The 19,865-nt window shown below is 48.9% G+C and overlaps 1 protein-coding gene across 7 annotated transcripts in view; it reads right to left on the reverse strand.

Annotated features, from left to right (window-relative positions):
* Positions 1-12,130, reverse strand: part of NECTIN1 (nectin cell adhesion molecule 1) — a 196,260-nt gene extending 184,130 nt beyond the window's left edge. For 2 of the 7 annotated variants that reach the window (XM_083714049.1, XM_083714050.1), the window contains exon 1: positions 10,861-12,057. In XM_083714049.1, coding sequence (XP_083570175.1) covers positions 10,861-10,942 — 82 coding nt within the window. In that variant the 5' untranslated portion in view covers positions 10,943-12,057. Of the gene's footprint in view, positions 1-10,860 lie in introns of all 7 variants that reach the window. The other 5 variants (XM_083714053.1, XM_083714055.1, XM_083714052.1 and 2 more) reach the window with 4 other exon arrangements.
* Positions 12,131-19,865: the final 7,735 nt, after the last annotated feature.

Raw genomic sequence — 19,865 nt, forward strand, 5'->3', positions numbered from 1 at the left:
ATCCCATCTGCTGATGCACATCCCAAGCAAAAAAATAAGCTCTGCGAATGTGCAACTGCACCAAAGCACATTCATCCCTCTCCCCCCCCCTTTTCTCTCTCTCTTCTTCGGCTGCTTCCCACGCTTGAAATTGAGATTGCAAAGTCCTAGGGGCAGGGTGCTGTCTTTTTGTGCTCTGTAAAATGAGACTCACACCAATGGTGCAGTATAAAACAAAGAAAGTAATGAGTTATTACTAATAATAATAATATCATAATTATTATTATTATTAACCAGCCCTTTACCCTAAAGTCCTAGAGAAAGTTACAATGATTTAAAATAGGGTTTAGAACAGTTCAAAAACTTACAATTAAGAGTGCTGTTAGGAGACCCCTGTTCCCATGACAGAGCCACAACTCCTAGAAAGGCTTAATAATCCATCCCTCTTCCCAGGGAACTCTGGGAATTGTAGTTGTAGGAGGGGAACAGGCATCCCCTAACAATGGTCAGCATCTGTAACAAACCACAGTTCCCAGGATTCTTTGGGGTAAGCCATGACTGTTTACCGTGGCACCATGCTGTTTGAAATATACAGGAAGAGGGGGCTTTTCTCTGCCCCACCCCTTCATCTTGGGCCTAACCACCCACGGGGGCGCACCCATGCGGGCCAGAATATCTTGATGACACAGCACTGTTGTCCCAAACCTCTTTTCGCCTGGGGCTACAGCTGTTTCACTGAAGCGCAGCCAATGTCTGTTCCCTCCTGGCCTCCTCTGCAACCTCTCCCTGCTTATCTCCTCTCGCTATCTAGGTTTGTATGCCGCACCCCATGGGGCGCTATCTGGCTTATTACACAGCCCCTGTTTCCCTGCAAGAGAGCGGGAAAGCAGCAGACAGAAGGAGGCGAGGTGCCACTGGCTAGATCAGGCCTGGGAAAGCAGGTCACTTGGGAGCTAGATCTTCCAGTTCCTCCTCTGACTCAGCTCGGGTGCAAGACAATGCCCGCGGGAGCCTTCATCGCTGATTAATGGCAGTGCCAAAATAAAATAATAACCATGTAGCAAGCTCCTGGGTGAGGAAGGCAGAATGAAGACTGGGACACAGCTTCCAGACTTCGCCAAGGTCACTGGCGGTCCTGAGCCAAGGAACAACGTTCCAAGAAAGGCTGCTTCTTCATGCCCACTAAAAAAAACATTTCCCCCATATCTCCTATCCATGCTCCAAGCACCAGCCAAGCCATGTCTCCTTGCACATGGGATCTCAGACGAAGAAAAGCAAAAAATGCAATGGGATGCTGCATGTTTCCAATGAGATTTGGTGGGTTTCGCTCAGGATCTGACAGATGCAGCTGGGTCAAATTCTGCTTCTCCCTCTTTCTCCCCATACGGCCAAGTACCAAAGCAGGCTTTGCCACAGTCTAGGCTTAGCAGAGAGCTGAGGCCAACCCTGGCTCTCCAATGGGAATACCTTTATGATGCACAAGTTTCCAAACGCTTGCTGGGTTCATTCATACACTACTAATTTAGGCAAACGCTTAAAAATGTTGCCCGCTTTTGAAAATGAATGATTCAATGCTTGTCCGGTTCTCAAGCTCATTTCTCCATCAAGCCACAGCAGAGAACCAACTATAGAAGATGAGACAAGACCACACTGGTTTGTTCTGGTTCCAACCAGTACTTGCTCCCCTCCAAGTCTAGACATTTGCCTCTGGCTGCACCAGGGCTGGTGGGTTCTAGCAAATCCCATGAGAAGCAAAACACACACATGTTCAATGCTATCCCATAAACAATGGCATCTAGTTGTATTTTTGGAGTGTGCAAGGGAAAAAACACACAGTTGTCATATCAACAGAGTTTTTTCTATATTTAAGGTAGTATTTCCACATCTACTGATCTACCAAAGGAGTACTGCACTCCAAAGGAATCTGCTGTAGATTTCTAGCTCACTGCAGAGGATTCTGGGGGATTGTTCAAAGGGCCTACAATCTACCCCAGTCTAAGTTAGTAGCTGCCACCATAAGAACTTACGATGAGCTCTGCTGGATCAGACCAATGGCCCATCTAGTCCAGCATTGTGTTCTCACAGTGGCCAACCAGGTACCACAATGAGAAGTCCACAAGCAGAATATGAGTGAAGCAGCGTCACTCTCTGCCTCTGATAATTGAGGCGACAGGAAGCCATGATGGGGAGTAAACCAAGGATAGCCTTTATGCTCCATGGATCTCCTTTATGCTCCATGGATCCACTTGAGCTCATCCTATTTAAACCAAGAGCAAAACCTAGGTGTTCTACATCTGCAAGGATAACAGTGAAAAAGCTGTATTTTGGACAGATAGGTCCCTATTACTGATCTTTACATAGGCAAACCTCTGGCGAACTTCCAAAGAACCTCAAGGCTCAGCAGAATACAATTTGGAATCCATTGGCCAACTAGGAGGCTGACCAACTGACCAGACACATCTTAACAATGAACACACAGAAACACATGAAAGCATTTTATGTGGAGCCAACTGGCCCGTCCAACTCAGCATGGGCTGCTCCAACCTTCCTCTACCTGCTATTTGTCAAATGTTGTTGGACTCAAGGATGATGACGTTGTAGTCTAAGAACATCTAGGGGGCAACAGGTTGCGAAAGGCTGGCCTACTCTGATGTAGAGGTTCCTAGGGTTTCAGCAGTCAACAAACTTCCCAGGTCTGTTACCTAAGAACAGGGCTCCCCAAACTCGGCCCTCCAGCTGTTTTGGGACTACAACTCCCATCATCCCTAGCTAACAGAACCAGTGGTCAGGGATGATGGGAATTGTAGTCCCAAAACAGCTGGAGGGCTGAGTTTGGGGATGCCTGCCTAAGAACATAGGAAGCTATTCTATACTACAGTCAGAGCACTGAGTGCATCTCACTCAACATGGGTGGCAATGACTTGTGGCAATTCTCTGGGGCTTCTGGTGCAAGGGTCTCTCCTAGTCTTACCATGAGTTGCCTGTGATTGAATCTGGGACTATCTGGACACAACACAGAAGCTCTATCGCTGAGCTGTAGCCCTTCTGGCAAAGACACAAATTGAACCAGAGAATGTCTATGTGCAAATCCCAGGGATACCTAATTTGGGCTGGCTGGAGGCAACCTTCTGTTGGCTCCTTTTGCCATCCCTTCCCACTCTCACCATGCATCAGTTTTTGCCAATTCCATTCCTCAACCCGAATCCTAGTCATCCTAGTCATCCTCCAAAATTGTCCTCCCAACCCTCTTCTCTGTAACAACCCCCACCAATTCCACATACTGCATTAGTGGCTCATCCTCCCTAGCTGGCCTGGCCTGGGCTTGCTGCTCCTTGTCCCACCTCCCTTCACCTCTGCCCTGTCCATCTTGCTTAACCTTTAAGTCCTCAGGGCAGGACTAGCATCATGTCTGCATCATACTTAGAGAACCTCATGAAATTCAAATAGAGCGCAGGAGATCATTACCTTTGGGCTTTGCCCAGAGGCTCTAGCTCCTGCAAACATGCTGAGACAAGACGATTGATGGGGACAGACTATCACCAGCACCTAACACTGCTTCTCAAAAGCTTGCCCTGGCTGCCATTATACTATCAGGCTGGGTTCAAGGTTCTTCTATTAATTTAAAAAGGTAAAGGACCCCGACACTTAAGTCCAGTCGCGAACGACTCTGGGGTTGTAGTGCTCATCTCGCTCTATAGGCCGAGGGAGCCGGCGTTTGTCCGCAGAAAGCTTGTGACCAGCATGACTAAGCCACTTCTAGTGAAACCAGAGCAGCGCACAGAAACGCCGTTTACCTTCCCGCTGGAGTGGTACATATTTATCTACTTGCACTTTGGCGTGCTTTCGAACTGCTAGGTTGGCAAGAGCTGGGACCGAGCAACGGGAGCTCACCCCGTTGCAGAGATTCGAACCATCAACCTTCTAATCAGCAAGCCCTAGGCTCAGTGGTTTAGACCACAGCGCCACCCGCATCCCTGATTCTATTAATTTACACGGCCCTTAGTAACCATTCCAGATCTCTTACATCCCCATTGAATCACTGAGGCCTTTGGGGGAGTTACTGTATGTGGTCCCCCATTGCTCAGATGCATGGCTCCTAACCAGTGTTAGAAACTCAAGATATATAAGCTAGACTCCTTAAACTAAGGCTGCAGTCAACAAAACAGAATGCCTAGTTGCCATTTGGAGGCAAAACAGCTCTAAAGCCTTATTTTTCAAATGATGGGCTGACTGTGATTGATTATCTGTTAAACATCTGGCTAGTTCAGATGACAACCTTGAGCTGGCTTAAGAATTTTGAGTACTCAAAGAAGAAGAGTTACTTTATCCAGGGACAGTCCACATATATATTGACCTATCCCAACCTCTTTTTTCTTAATGGTGACTGCTCCGCCTCAGGTTGCACAGAAAAAGCAATGTGGTTCCAGAAATTCCTTCTGACTGTCCAGACAAGTTATAAGTGATAGAATTCTACATTAGTGTGTGAAACAGTGTGCATTAGTGGCACTTAGGATGCGGGTGGCGCTGTGGGTTAAACCACAGAGCCTAGGACTTGCCGATCAGAAGGTTGGTGGTTCGAATCCCCGTGATGGGGTGAGCTCCCGTTGCTCAGTTCCTGCTCCTGCCAACCTAGCAGTTCGAAAGCATGTCAAAGTGCAAATAGATAAATAGGTACCGCTCTGGCAGGAAGGTAAACGGCATTTCTGTGCCCTGCTCTGGTTCGCCAGAAGCGGCTTAGTCATGCTGGCCACATGACCCGGAAGCTGTACGCCGGCTCCCTCGGCCAATAAAGAAAGATGAGCGCCGCAACCCCAGTGTCGGCCACGATTGGACCTAATGGTCAAGGGTCCCTTTACCTTTACCTAGTGTGTGAAATCAGTCCAGGTCCAAGGATCCCCAGATGGTGGAGATGTCAGGCGCCATCTTGGTGCCCATACATCTTCACTTGGTCTCAAAGTGGTCAAAAGGCTGGTGCAAAATGCACCTAGCACCTGGCTAATTTCAAATACTGCTCGTATCTAGCAGCAGGGTGGGCCCAGTTCTCAGGAACGGTTGAGGTCAGACAGGCCCTTCCCTGTTGAACTTCCAGTGCTTACTGAATAATTTGTTTAAGAATAACCAGTTGGATCAGGCCAATTGCTCATCCAGTCCAGCTGTGTTCTCACGGTGGCCACCCAGACGTCTGTGGGAATCCCTCAAGCAGCACCTTCCTCCAACAGGCTTTTAAAATGTCACCTCCTCTGTCAACATCCAGACTGTAAACTCGTTGGGGCAGGGACCTGCCTTCTGCTTATGCCATGCTGTAAAAGCCACAGCACCAAGATGACATAAATAACCATCATCTTCTAACTGAGCTCAGTGCTGAAAGTTCCCAGTGACTCCCTGACAGGAACACACCCCACCGCTGTCACTGACAAGGCCTGGTGTTATTTTGACCTCTGCATATTAATCAGGGATTAACATGAGGTGGGGATCAGCCCTCAAACCTGTTTTCCTTTCCTCAGCACTGCCCTGGAACATGGGAAGTAAGGATGATAATACAGGATGGACCCTGAGCATGTGCAAAGTGCCTTTCCGCATACCAATCAGTAAGCAAAGCTGGTTCTTTTGCTGAAAATTAAGGGCACTTGCTTCCAGGCAGGGCTGCGTTCCAGCATCTCTCTGAATTAACTACTGATGATAATCACTTATGGTTTGTTCAGCAACTTGAAAGAGTGTGTTTATTTAGTGTTGGAGCCCAGCGTTTTCCCAAGGCTCCAGGGAGGTGACAATTTCCCTTGTGCTACTTATAACAACTGCAGCAACAGCAAACAACTGCCACCTTTCCTTGCAAGGCCCTCAAAATGATGGCCAGGGAAACTGGGGTGAAGAATTCCACTCTCCCCTGCAAGATTGCAAGTTCTTGTAGGAGCTGGATCTGAGCTCTGAAGCTCCAAGGGTTAAGGCTAACTGTTTTGCTGGGTCAGTGGGACCCATTGGACCCCCAACCGTGCACACACAATGCAGAGACAGCCTGTTTCCCTTACTCAGCACATCTCATGCCCAGGCCTCACCACAAGCCTCTACTTGTGTTGGAAGGGATGTGTAAACCCAACTTCAAAGGAGGGAGGAGGGGAGAGAGGAAATAAATGCAGCTGTCAATTGAGTCTTACAGTCCAGGGGAGATCCTAGCTAGAAGGTCCTTTTGGCTCAAAGTGGAACACCTATGCAGGAACTCCAATCCCATCTTTTTTAAAATATCTGGAATCTGCTTTGTGCCTCCATTCTACCATTTTACTGCTGCTGCTGATGATGAAGTTTTCTGCTGTGCATGATACTGGCTTTTTTAAATCTCTGCAAACACAGGAACCTTTTTGGTTTTTGCAGGCTTGTTCCTAAATTCCTAGTGCATCACCTATACCAGGATATTCACTGATATTATTATTATATTGTATGGTTTTCACAGAGTGGCCCAAAGCAACTTCCATTAAAACCAATTATAATGTAGGATGGAGAGGTGCAGACACACAGTAGAAAGTAGCAGTGTAAGTCACTTGGAGATCTTTTAGGTAACAAGCGATTGGTAAGTTTAATTAATTGCAAGAACTTTGCTGTGATTTCTGCATTGCAGGGGGTTGCAGTGATGAAACTTTGCCTGCCCCCAGTCTTGCAAGTCTATGAACAGTCCACTGTCTCTCGAGACAGAGAAGTCATCTTCAAAACCATCACACATTCTTAGACAGACTGTTGGTCTGCTCCGAGTGCCATGAACAGTGCTTCCCTCCATTGTACCCATTTCCATGACAGGCAAGTAACAAAATTGTTCCTCTTTTTTAAAAGCTTCTTTTTAAGAGCATCGCGCCCAGCAGCCCTGAGCGGTTTGTCATCTTGCACCCCCACCCCACTCCCGGATGTTTCAGAGTATTAAATAGTCAGACCTGCGTCTCGAGTCATCCAAACGTGCCACAGCCTGCTATAAACTCTGCAAGGGAAGGGAAAGTACGCGGGTTGCATCATAGATTGCAGAAGGCAGATCCGCAATGGGTACTTGAGCCGACCATACTAAAGGCACATTTACGGAACAGGATACAGTACTGCTTTTTTTTTCTTAAGGGGATCTTCCATCACTTTTATGGCATATATATATAGATCCCCTTTATTAGCATAAGAGAAAAAAGCAAATATTGTAATAAGGAGCGGCAGGCAAAACCGAGAAGTAGTGAGAGTAATATATCTAATTCCCCATATTAAAGGGATGCATATGAACAACATGAAAGATACTGCGGAGAAAACACTTAAAGACAGCCTGATGATTCCATTGCAGCCCGTCTGGTAAGAGAAGGCAGATTCACTCTGTCCAGGGCATCAGGCCAGGAAATAAGGGGGGGTGGGGAGCAAGGTGAATTAAAAGCGTGTGCTTTTGACCTGGGAGAGAACTGAAAACAATAATCATGCACTCTTAAATCTCTTCTCCCTTTCCCCCCACTCCCTAATGTGCAAGATTTCCACACCACAAGTTTCATCATATGCATATAAGCATTACCTCCCTGCTACTGTTAACTGCTGGACACCCCAGCTGCAGGAAGTTTCCAAAGCAAAGGTCTCTTTCTCCTCAGCTGCTAGCACTGGCTTTTCTTGAAATGCAAGTGGGGTTCCTCCCACCACACCCCAGAATCAAGGAAGGGAGCTAATAGATGAGCCTGCTATATCATAACCAGGAAATGCCATAGAAATATATCATTCTGCTCCTGAGACCAGATGTGGTCTTAACTGCCCTTGTGAGCTAAACTGCCCACAGACATCAGCATCTACGGTGCTCTGAGACACATGCCAGAATGAATGAATGCTCAAAGTGGCACAATGTGGACTAGCATGATACTGCAGCACAGCCACACGAGGCCTCTGGAGTAAACCTTCTGTCCTCATCCACAACTGAAACAAAAGCCTAAGGAAGTGGGATTTATTTTACTATCAGAATACAAACTACACCTTTCTAATACATAGGTATAAACAATTGCTCACCTAAGTAACTACACTTGCTCACAGTCACTCTGTTAGCTTTGCTTCTCCCCACTTCTCTCTTCTTTCTCCCCCACCCTCGCCTATCAACATTTAGACTGTAGGCTCCTTGGGGCAAGGACTTTTTCCTCATATAAAACTTACAGCACCATGTATGTGGATGGTGTTGTCCAAATGCAAAAAAAAAAGAAAGAAGAAGCAGGAGATTTGGGTAATGGGAAGAGAATTTAAGAGTGACATCCATGACTAAACATGGGATAGATGCATTGTAATACTTTGCTCCTATCAAACTCTCGGAATGCATATCTGCAAGCAGAAACCTCTTCACTTCAAGATTCTGCAAATAGCTGTGTGAAAACCCCTGAGAACTTTATTCAAATTTAACATATGCAGTTCAATTCCAAGTGGCATTCTGGTCCCAGATATCCCATTCAGCTACTGTATAAACCAATGTGTGTGTGTTTGAGTAGGCAGATTTCAGTGAATTTCTTGAGCCTAGGAAGCAACAGTTAAAAGCTTTTGGAACACAAACATCTCACACTCCCCACACCACACCCCCGCTCTTAAACACACAATATTCCCGGAAAGCATGCTTGCATAATATTGATTCTTTTTCCTTGGCAAGGAAGTTGGGGGGGGGGGGAGACAGAAAGAGAGAGAGAGAGAGAGAGAGAGAGAGAGAGAGAGAGAGAGATTTCAAAATCGTGGGTGCATGTGTTAAGTATTTTATTAAGCTACCAAGACATAAAGATATATATATTTGGAAAATAAGAGCCCACTCAAGATTACTTCATGGATTTGATTCCATTCACTGAAGTTTACAGAAGAAATGTGCTGAAGTTTTGGGAAGCATGGAGTTAGAAGGGGCCCCCTCAACGCAAATTCTGACAACACCAGTGTCTCACCTGCTGGCCTCCAGTCCTGAGGTTCAAAATACTTTTTAAAAAAGTAACCCTACCTAAATCACCCACCTGCCTCTGGAAAACTAACATCCACTTTAGAGGTCCATCGCATTCCCAGTACCCCTCTCTTCAGATTTTAAACTTATGATCCGAATCCTCTTCTCCCACCACAACTCTGGGATTGGGACAAGAAAACCAGCTTTCAGAGCAGCCTCTCTTTCAATGCAAGGAAAACTAGGGACTAGAAGCTTAAAATCCTCTATGGAAGGAGTTCCAAGGCAAAGACTCCCTTTCCATCATGAACACAGCTCGTTCCTGGGGATCGCCTCCTATGAGATACTGTTATGCCACCTTGCTGGCCCTAGGTGAGAAAAGATGGGGTCACTACCAACTGCTGTGTGCTTTGAAGACTCTGGATCCCACTTCCTACCCTCCCCGTAGCTTCCGCCCATCCTCAGGCCTCAGTTCAGCCTGCCCCCTGCTGTACCAGCAGCAGCAACACCGCTACAGAGAGCCAAGCCAATAGACCTCTTTGCCAACTGCCACTCCAGTGGGCACCAAAAAGCCAGCAGTGAACATGGACTCGGAACAGGCTCCCACCACAGCTTTCCTCCAGCGACCCAGCTGCTTGCAGAAGGAAAACCCCTCTGGGTTCTCCGGCCCCTTGCAAACTGTGGGCACTCACTTCCCTGCACATTTCTGGAACTGAACACTCAGTGGTAGCAGCAGCAGCTGTATCCTCCCAGAGCATCTTTCCCCTTTTATTGCCCGCTGCAGTGCTCCCTCTCCAAAAGGCAACCCCTCCCACTGCAGCACACACACACACACACACAGCCCCTTCCTACCCCTGCAAGACAAGCTGGGCACGGCAGATCTGGGGGCAGTGATACACACACTTGCACATCTTCCTTGCAGGGCAGCCAGTTGCCTCCACAGCCCAAAGAGTTAAACCTCCCAACAAGACCTCCCCCCCAAACCACACTTGGATTTCCTCCTGGAAGACGGTTTTCCATTAAGGGCGCTGACACACAATCGGCTTGGACTTCCCATTTTTTCTCCAAGCCTCTGTCTCCAGCCTCCCCAGGAATCATCCTGCACAGCCACCTTGTGTCTTCTCGGGATGTGTGTCCCCCCACCCCAATCCACAACTGGATTAACCCACTGTGTGCAAAGCAAACAAAAGCACAAAGAGGAGGGTTTTTTTTTTTCCTCTTTTCAGTTGGGGAAGAGTGGGCAAGCTGGGTCAGCTGCCCAGCTGGGCACAGGAAATTAAAAAAAAAAAAAAGACAAGATCGTACCAAGAGACAGAGCCTTCCCCTTTTCTGCTTCGTTCCAAGAGTCAGGCATACAGGAGAGAGTTGCAGGAAAAGGGTGTATATTAGGGCATCTGTACCCTGCTGGCTGGGCATCTATCAGAACCAAGACGTATTCTGTCAAGGGTGGGCGATGGAAGAAGAGCGGCGTTCTCTACCTGACGCTTTGGACCCGGAGGAGAACACACCTAGGACGTTGGAGGGCACAATGCTGGAGCAAGCTAGCCTTCCCAACTGCTGTGCTCTGGCAAAACCAGGGTAGCACTCGTGCCATGTAAACCCAGCAGGTGAAGGGAGCTGATAGTACCTCAGGTGGCCAAGACTGGGTTTTTATTTTAAAAATAAACAGGCACTGGCTGGCAGGAGCCAGCCTGGCACCTGCTGGCATAACGAGCCTATCCAATGCCCAGCGTCTTTAATACCCCTTTCTTTTCCCATGCCACCAGGCAGCTGCCCACCCTCTCGCCATACTCGTGCCACCACCATCACCTGCTCCAGACCGAGGCAAACCTTTCCTCCAGTTGCCCAGCTCAACTTTCTCGGTCTCCTATACAGAGATCCCGAGATACACAGAGACCCAAACGCTCCAAGGTAGCTCCACCGGAGAACCATCGTTCTTATGAGAGACACGAAAAAGAAGAGAGCGTCTTGTTCAGACGATCGCTCACCTGGGACGTAGGAAAGCGCTGTTAAGCAAACTCCGGTAGTCCACCAGCCCCCAAACCAGCCCTTCTGCAGTTTCCCGGCCATCGGGGAGAGAGTTCCTTAGGTTGCCTGGTTGGCGAGTCAAACAAAGATGAAGCGACGCCGAAGGTGCGGATCGATAAGCGAAGAACCCCCCCACGCTAGTAGCATCAATCGGATCCGCTGCCAAAAAAGGGCGGCCCTTTAAAAAATAAAATTACGGGCCCCGGAAAGGGCTAAAGGGGGAGTACAATATCCACCAGAGGAAATCAAGCCACACACGCCCCCCAAGTTGCTTGCCGAGATCGCGCCCTCAAAGCTCTCCTTTCCTGGGGCGGTCCTTGGCGACCCAGCCGCTTGCCAATCGCCCCCTGCGCTCTCCAAGGCCAGCCCAGTCCGGTCGTCTCCTCTGGGATCGGGGGCCAAAGCTGGCACAGAAACGAGGAGGCAAGCACGGAGGGCGAGAAAGGAGAAGACCGCCTCCTCCTGGGCTGCTTAGACCGGATCCTGGCGACAAGTCATCTCCCGATGCTCCGGACACCCCTCGTGCGGCGAGACGGCACAGCCTCCGACCAGGGATCGGCTTTGCCCCGCTTTCTCTCCCTCCTTTCTCTCGCTTCCTTCCTTCCCTCCCCCCTCCTCTCTCGCCAGCCACCGAGCCGGATCCCCCGTGGCTTTGGGGCTTTTCTGGGACTGAAAAAGAGAGCGAGCGCGGTCGGATCCCGCGAGCACGTTGCTGTTGCTCCTATTGCTGCTGTTGCCGCCGCCCGGCGATCAGAGGGCCCCGGCGCGGAGCAAAGTGCTCCAAACAAGCTCCATGTCTCGCAGATCCCAGCTTTCGGCGAACCCCACGGCAGGCGGGAAGGAGGAGGAGAGGCGGCGGCAGCAACGGCGGCGTCGGATCTCCGCGATTGGGACTGGCGAGAGCACTCCGAGGAGGCTGGAGCGGCGAAGAGGGCGGAGAAGGACGACGACGAGGAGGAGGAGAGCAGCGGCTCCTCGCTGCAACATCAGCACCGGCGAGAGGCGCCTCCCTTTCTCTGGGCAACCTCGGCTTGCTCTGAGCTGGAGCAGGGTGGCCAGCCGGAGAGCCGCGGCGGGGGCGCGCCTGCGCGTGCACCCTCACCCGCAAGCGCGCGCGCGAGAGAGAGAACGCGAGGAGAAAGGGGGAGAGGAATGGAGCGCGCGCGCTCTCTTTCACACACACAACTCCCACCCGAGCCCCGCCGCTGGATCCCCGGGCCCGCCCCCCGCGGCTGTGATGTCACAGCATGCAAAACAGCAGGCGGGGCGCCGGCGTTAAGTCTCCGCGAAAGGGGCGCGTGCGCAGTGCCGCGCGTTCCTCCGGCGTCCGTCTGGTGCGGTCGGAGAGGCTGCACGCTTCCCGCCACTCCCCCTCCTGCCCCCCACGCGGTTCGTCTTTTCCTCCTTGCCCCTGCGGTCCTCCCCTCCGTCTTTTCCCACTTGCAGCACAGGAGCTGCTGCTGCATGGTCCATGGGTACTAGCCCAGTGTTGTCGACACGGGCTGGCAGCGAGCGGCGGTCCCGGGTTTCAGATCAGTCTTCGGCATTTCCCACCAGGAGACAGGGTAGTAGGGGAAGCTGCGGCGCTCCAGGACTACAACTCCCATCACTCCTGAGATTCGGCAGTGCTAGCTGGGGCTGATGGGAGTTGGAGTCCAGGAACAGCTCAAGGCTCATCACCCGTGTCTGTCTGGAGAGGCCAGGGATTGAACCTGGGACCTTTTGCATGCGGACCGCGTGCTGTACCACGGAGCTACGACCATTCTTATTTATTCCTTTATCAATTTCTTCCTTTGCTTTCATTCCCCACTCCCCGCTACATTTCTTGACCTTTTCCTCTCTTCCCCTGCCCTTCTGGGTCTGATCCAGCCATAGTGAAACACTTTGAACTGAAGCCCTTCTGGTACTCTATTGAGACCCTCCTGGATCTCTTTCATTGGAGTGGGGACAGCGGTGGCTCAAAATGGAAGGAATGGATCCAAATGGGTGTGTTTAAAGGAGGAAGAGAACTGTGCGTGCTCCTTGCAGGATTACCCCTTTCTCAGTTCTACTGCTAAGCTCTCCCTATGGTCCTCTGCTGTGATTGTGAGCTTCCCAGGGGCTGCTGTTAGAGATGGGATGTGTGAATGGATATTTCCTGAAGAGGGGGCTCAGTGGTGGTGGAAGGCAAGGAGCCTAATCATAGGCTGAGACAGAGCCAATCACAAGCAGAGCCAACTAATTCTAGTTTAATCCCATCTTCTTCCTCCCTGCTGAGTTCCACGGGACAGTAATGGGACTTAAGGAAGATGAAGCTGGGAGGCAGCCCTAACCCAGGGGCTGTCTGGATAAAAGAAGGCAGGCAGGTAGAGGCTGGGGCAGAGCCGTAACTGAACAGCTTCCGCTAGTGGACACAGAGTTAAACCACAGCATCATTTGGTCAGTGGAATGGAAAATAAAACTGCCAACATGATAATGCCATTATACAAATTTGTGGTGCTGCCTTATTTGTGTACAGTGGTACCTCTGGTTAAGAACTTAATTCATTCCGGAGATCCGTTCTTAACCTGAAACTGCTCTTAACCTGAAGCACCACTTTAGCTAATGGGGCCTCCTGCTGCTGCCACACTGCCGGAGCACGATTTCTGTTCTCATCCTGAAGCAAAGTTCTTAACCCGAGGTACTATTTCTGGGTTAGCGGAGTCTGTAACCTGGAGCGTCTGTAACCCGAGGTACCACTGTACAGTTCTGGTCTCCTCCCCTCAAAAACGGCACCGTTGCAAAAGGTTCAGAAAAGGGCAGCCAAAATGATCAAGGGGATATAGATAGAGCATAGACCAGGAGCTTGCCTATGAAGAAAGACATTTGGGGCTTTCTAGTTTAGAGAAAAGGTGAGTAAGAGTTGTGTGATGTTGAGAGTCCCATGGACTGCAAGAAGATCAAACCTCTCCATTCTGAAGGAAATCAGCCCTGAGTGCTCACTGGAAGGACAGATCCTGAAGCTGAGACTCCAATACTTTGGCCACCTCATGAGAAGAGAAGACTCCCTGGAAAAGATCCTGATGCTGGGAAAGATGGAGGGCACAAGGAGAAGGGGACGACAGAGGATGAGATGGTTGGACAGTGTTCTCGAAGCTACCAGCATGAGTTTGACTGAACTGCGGGAGGCAGTGGAAGACAGGAGTGCCTGGCTTGCTCTGGTCTGTGGGGTCACAAAGAGTCAGACACGACTAAACAACAACAACAATGAATAGCGTGAAGAAAGTAGATAAGGAAAAATTTTGCCTCATCTCTTGTAACACCAAAATTCAGGAACATCCAATGAAGCCGAATATTGGAAGTTTCAGGACAGATTTCAGGAAGAAAGCGCTTCCTATAGACCAGGGTTTTCCAAACTTGGATCTCCAGCAGTAGCAGAACCAGCGGTCAGGGATGGTGGGTATTGTTGGAGACTCAAGTTCCGAAACTCTGCTATAGAGCATAGTTAAACTAGGGAACTCACTCCCACTGGTGGTGGTAGGGGCCACCAACTTGGATGGCTTTAAAAGAGGACTGGACAAATTCATGGAGGAGAAGGCTATGGATGGCTACTAACCACAATGGCTATGCTCTGCAGTCAGAGGCAGTGGTGCTTCTGAATAACAGTTGCTGGAAGCTTCAGGAGGAGAGAGCTCTTGCACTCAGGTCCTGTTTGCCGCTTTTCCACAGACATTTGGTTGGCCACTGCAAGAACAGGATGCTGTAACAGAAGCCCTGTTCTCTAAGCTGAAACAAACATGTCAGGACCAAGCAGGGCTGCTGGAACCAAGTGTTTGTGTGTAGCTGCCCCATGTGGTGCCCCATGGAACTCCAGTTTGGAGCATCTTACCGGGCAGTGAAGTTTTCTCAGGTTCTGGACTGTCCACACCCAGGCTATCCATTGATTGTCTTGGATCTGAGGATGTATTTTGGAGCGTGGCTCAACTCTTGACTCCCCTCTGGTCATAGCTGTCAACCTTCCCTTTTTTTGTGGGGGGGGATTCCCTTATTCCAGCGCTGTTTCCTGCTGCTATCCCGGATTGTTAGATATCCCGTAGACTGTCCCTGGAACAGGGGAGGCTGCTGATCCCTTATTTTTGAGGCTGCTGATCCCTTATTTTCAAATCTGAAAGTTGACAACTATGCCTCTGGTAGCTGTTAATGGCTATCAGTCTCCCAATATTAGGGGAAGACAACTGACCAAGGATTGTGGCACTGCATTGGCTGTCTTGTGTCACCTGCCTTCACAGCTCAGGAAGTGTTCAGTGGAACTGCATCTCCCCTCATTGGTTCCCATCATATACCAAGGAAGCTTTTTTTGCACCTCCGGTACCTGAGAGCCCCTTTTCCATATCCCCGCATTGTATCACCTTACAATGCAGGAATAGGGAAACTGTGGCTCTCCAGGTGTTAATGGACTCTAAACCTATTTGTATGTATTTAACAAAGTGTATATAACATTTGATTGTAGTAAAAACTGCCAAGCGGTTTGCAAGAAATAATTGAGGTTATCAAACAAAACACTTAAGAACAATTAAAACATTCACATTTAATTAAAATCTGCAGTGAAAGATTAAAACACGTTGACACCTACGTGGCTGGATAGGCTTGCACAAACAGAAATGTGTTAAGTAGGGACCAAAAAAAAAAAGAGTGCAGCAAAGGAGATTGCCTGGTGACAATAGGCAGGGAGTTCCAAAGGTTGGGGGTCCATTACATTAAACAACCAATTTCTTACAAGTGTAGAATGAGTATTATGTGGCACCTGCAACCGTGGCTATTGTGCTGACTGAAGTAGTGGGGTGGGCACATATAGGGTAAGAGGGTACTGCAGGCAGACTGGTCCCAAGTCACTTTGTATACCAATAGTAACAACTGGTAACAAATTAGCAAGCTGTGCAATTTTCCAAGCAGATATACCATATACTTACAGGCTCTCACTCCTTTCAGTAACCAAGCTGCATCATTCTGCAGTAACTGCAGTTTGTGGGTCAAGTGCAAGGAAAGCCCCACACTGAATGCATTGCAGACTACAACTCCCATCATCCATTGTGTCATGCTGGCTGGGGCTGATGGGAGCTGGAATCCGAAAATATCTGATTCCCCTTTTGTGAAAAGTTTCCCAGTTAGGAGAAGTAGCCCACCCACATTCGTTCTTGAGTTGTTAGTGGGCTTTTATTTTTTGCGAATGCAAAAAGAAAAGAGGTGTGTGTTATTTATTCTTGCCCAACAAAGCCTCAATCTCCAATCTGTAGCAACTTGGGCAATGACAGTGAGGCACAAAGACGTAAAGAACAGCCGCCGTCACCACGCCGGCTAGAAAGTCATGTTGATTTCAAGCACCATTAGAAGCAGCCCAGAAAGAAATCAATGGCTGGCAAACAAGAAAAGAGACAATCAGATGGGGAGGGTGTCACACACAATGGAAAATGGAGAAGGTGGAAGAGGGGGAAAGGCTATAAAAAGATGCCTTCCTGTGTCCTTGCAAGCCTTTGCTTCGTTTATCTTGCCAGTGGTTCATCTCCACAGACATAAAGGAAGTTTGCGGCTGAAATGACAGAAGATTGTGCTGGAGCTATCTGCTCACGTAGCGAAATGGATGCAGTAGACTCCTGAGGTAGGAGGGTTCACTGCGCCACTTCGGGGGGCAGGAAGGACCTGCCATGGCTGCATGTTCCTATGAAAATAAGTTGTCCCCCTTCCCAACACACGCTACATAAGTAGAAAGCTAGCTCATCAGGAATTGAAGTCCACAACTTCCCTCCTTGCTGAGCTAATTCTCTTCTTGCAGAAAGGGACCGTTTTTGAATGCTGGCTCACCTGCCATTTGCAGTGGTTCTTGCCCGTTCTACCACCTGATCCCGCTACATGTAACCATAGTCCCACCCAGGAGCTGATCAAGACAGGAGGGAGACCACAGCAAAGTAGTGGGCCCACCAAGGCTAATTAGCGCTTTATTAGAATTTCCTCTTACTACACTAAAAAAAAATCACCTTGCCAACAAAGGTCCGTATAGTAAAAGCTATGGTTTTCCCAGTAGTGATGTATGGAAGTGAGAGCTGGACCATAAAGAAGGCTGATCGCTGAAGAATTGATGCTTTTGAATTATGGTGCTGGAGGAGACTCTTGAGAGTCCCATGGATTGCAAGAAGATCAAACGTATCCATTCTTAAGGAATTCCACCCTGATTGCTCACTAGAAGGACAGATCGTGAAGCTGAGGCTCCAATACTTTGGCCACCTCATGAGAAGAGAAGACTCCCTGGAAAAGACCCTGATGTTGGGAAAGGTGGAGGGCACAAGGAGAAGGGGACAACAGACGACGAGATGGTTGGACAGTGTTCTCGATACTACAAACATGAGTCTGATCAAACTGCGGGATACAGTGGAAGACAGGAGTGCCTGGCGTGCTCTGGTCCATGGGGTCACGAATAGTCGGACACGACTAAATGACTAAACAACAACAACAACACTAAAAAAATAATGTGTGTGTATATTTATAATCTTCCTATATACATAGAAATGTAAGGGTGCCATCTCACTGCAGTTCATGTGGCTACCAACAGGTGGCCATACCAACTCTAGCAAGACAATGGTAGGCAGCAGGTGAGCAAGCAAGCAAGTAGAATGGCGGTCAGTTGGCCTGGGCAAGCTGTTAAATGGGGTTTGTGTTCGTGTGCTTCAAACAGTGATTTAGCAAGTTGTTGTGTGAAGTCCCTCCATCTTTCCTTAAAAAAGTGTTGGGGGCTATCCTGAGGTATGAGGGGAGGGGCTTGAGGTGAGCTTTGAGGGGAGGAGGGTTTGGTCAGGTGTAGGGGAAGGGTGGTTGGCAAAGGGATGGGTGGAGTTGGCAAGCTGGGACATTACCCTCTAAATAAATCACTCCAACGGCTTGCACTTCCTATCAATTTTCTCTCCTCCTTTTTCTCAGCATTGCCCCTTATAAAACTCAGCATGAAGGAAGAGGATGGGGGAAAAAACTATACAGTGGTACCTCAGGTTAAGAACTTAATTCGTTCTGGAGGTCCGTTCTTAACCTGAAACGGTTCTTAACCTGAAGCACCACTTTAGCTAATGGGGCCTCCCGCTGCCGCCGCGCCACGAGAGCACGATTTCTGTTCTCATCCTGAAGCAAATTCTTAACCCAACGAACTATTTCTGGGTTAGCGGAGTCTGTAACCTGAAGCGTATGTAACCTGAAGCATATGTAACCCGAGGTACCACTGTAATTTATTGGCTCTGCCTCTTACTGGCTCTCTAGTGCCACCTACTGCTCGACTCCCTGCCTTCCACCCTACCGGTTCCGGTGGGCACCAACCGCCACTGCTATAACCAAACAGTGAGGCATGCATCTACCACTTTTGACTCTTCCTTCTGTCAGCTTGTCCTGTTAATTAGTTGCATGTGGGAGTTCAGAATTGTGTAGGAAGGACATTGTTTTTGTGAGTGGTTTGTTTGGTTTTTTACTACCTGTGACTGCGTGTATTTAAACTGATATGAGTAATGATATAATATTTATGGTTCTGACACTGCTCCTAGTGGTGGTTTATTTTAGGGTATTTTGGAGGAGGGTGTTTGTGTGTAAATCAAGAACCTTTTATGCCATTTGGAATAGAAACAGCTGCCTATCGGATCATACCTCTATTTTTTTATTTTATTGACTCTGAAAACTATCATTTGCAACTGTGAGTCTAATTAATTGTCAGGGCGCCTGGAGCTGGGTTATGGGTGTTTCCCCCCCTCTTTTTTTGCTCTTCTCTTTCCCTCCCTCCCCCATCGCTTGAAAGGGCATCTCTTATTGTTCATCAAAATAAATAAATAATGAGCCTTGTTCCTACAGAACACACAATGGCGGCCTGATTGTCAAGCTGCACTGCTTAGCGCCTACGGCTGCAGCCCCAATCAGCAGAAGCAGCTCCAGATTTGTAGGAGTTGGGGGATGGTAAGGGGGGGATGGTGAGGTGGGGGTGGGCGGCAGCTCGAGCCCCTACCTCCTCCTCCTCCTCCTCCTCTTCTTCTTCTTCTTCTTCTTCTTCTTCTGTCTCTGCGTCATGTGCGATTGGATTATTCCTTCACTTCCCAAACAGAGATGCAGCAGCATCCTCAGAGGAGGCTCCCCATTATGTATAATCAAGTCTCTGGGTTTTCCTCCTTCCACTTAGATAACCTCATTTATGTGTCAGGTGCAAATGCATCATTTGCCGACTCCCAGTTCAGGTGCAACAGACTTATCAACCCTTGGAGAAGGCTTCTGCATGAGTCTCTGTTCCAATCTACAGTTATCACTTGGGTTACAGATGCTTCTGGTTGTGTCTTTTCGGGTTGCGCACTGCCCCAAACCCGAAAGTACCGGAACAGGTTATTTCTGGGTTTCAGCACTCGCGCATGTGCAGAAGTGCTAAATCATGCTTTGTGCATGTGCAGAAGCGCCGAATCGCAACCCCCGCGTGCGCAGATGCGGCACTGCGGGTTGCGAATGCTGCAGGTTGCGAACGTGCACGGATCACGTTCGCAACCCGAGCATCCACTGTATTATTATTCATAATGTGTTGTGTTGTTGTTTTTTATCCTGTTCTTCAGCTAGAGATCTCAGGGTGGTTTACATGCTTCTCCCATCTCCACATCCTCATGACCGGGGCTTTTCCCCCCCAACTGGAACTCAGTTCCAGCACCACTCAGGTGGACGCCATTTCCATTATAAGAGAACTAGGAAGGGGTTCGTGGTGAGTTCCAGCACCTCTTTTTCTAAAAAAAAAGCAGCACTGCTCCCAACAACCCTTTGAGGTGGGTGAGGCCAAGAGAGTCTAAGATCACCCAGAGTTGAATGGGGGACTGGAACCGGGGTCACTCCAGTCCTTGTCCAATGTTAACCACTACACCACATTGTTTGAACATGTATGTTTTTAAGCAGTCTTTGCTTATGTGTTATCATTTCATTTTAGATTTGATATTATCAGTCCTCCCCCCCC

Source organism: Podarcis gaigeae (genome assembly GCF_964106915.1).
Source record: "Podarcis gaigeae genome assembly, chromosome: 15".
In the NCBI taxonomy this organism is placed as follows: domain Eukaryota; kingdom Metazoa; phylum Chordata; class Lepidosauria; order Squamata; family Lacertidae; genus Podarcis; species Podarcis gaigeae.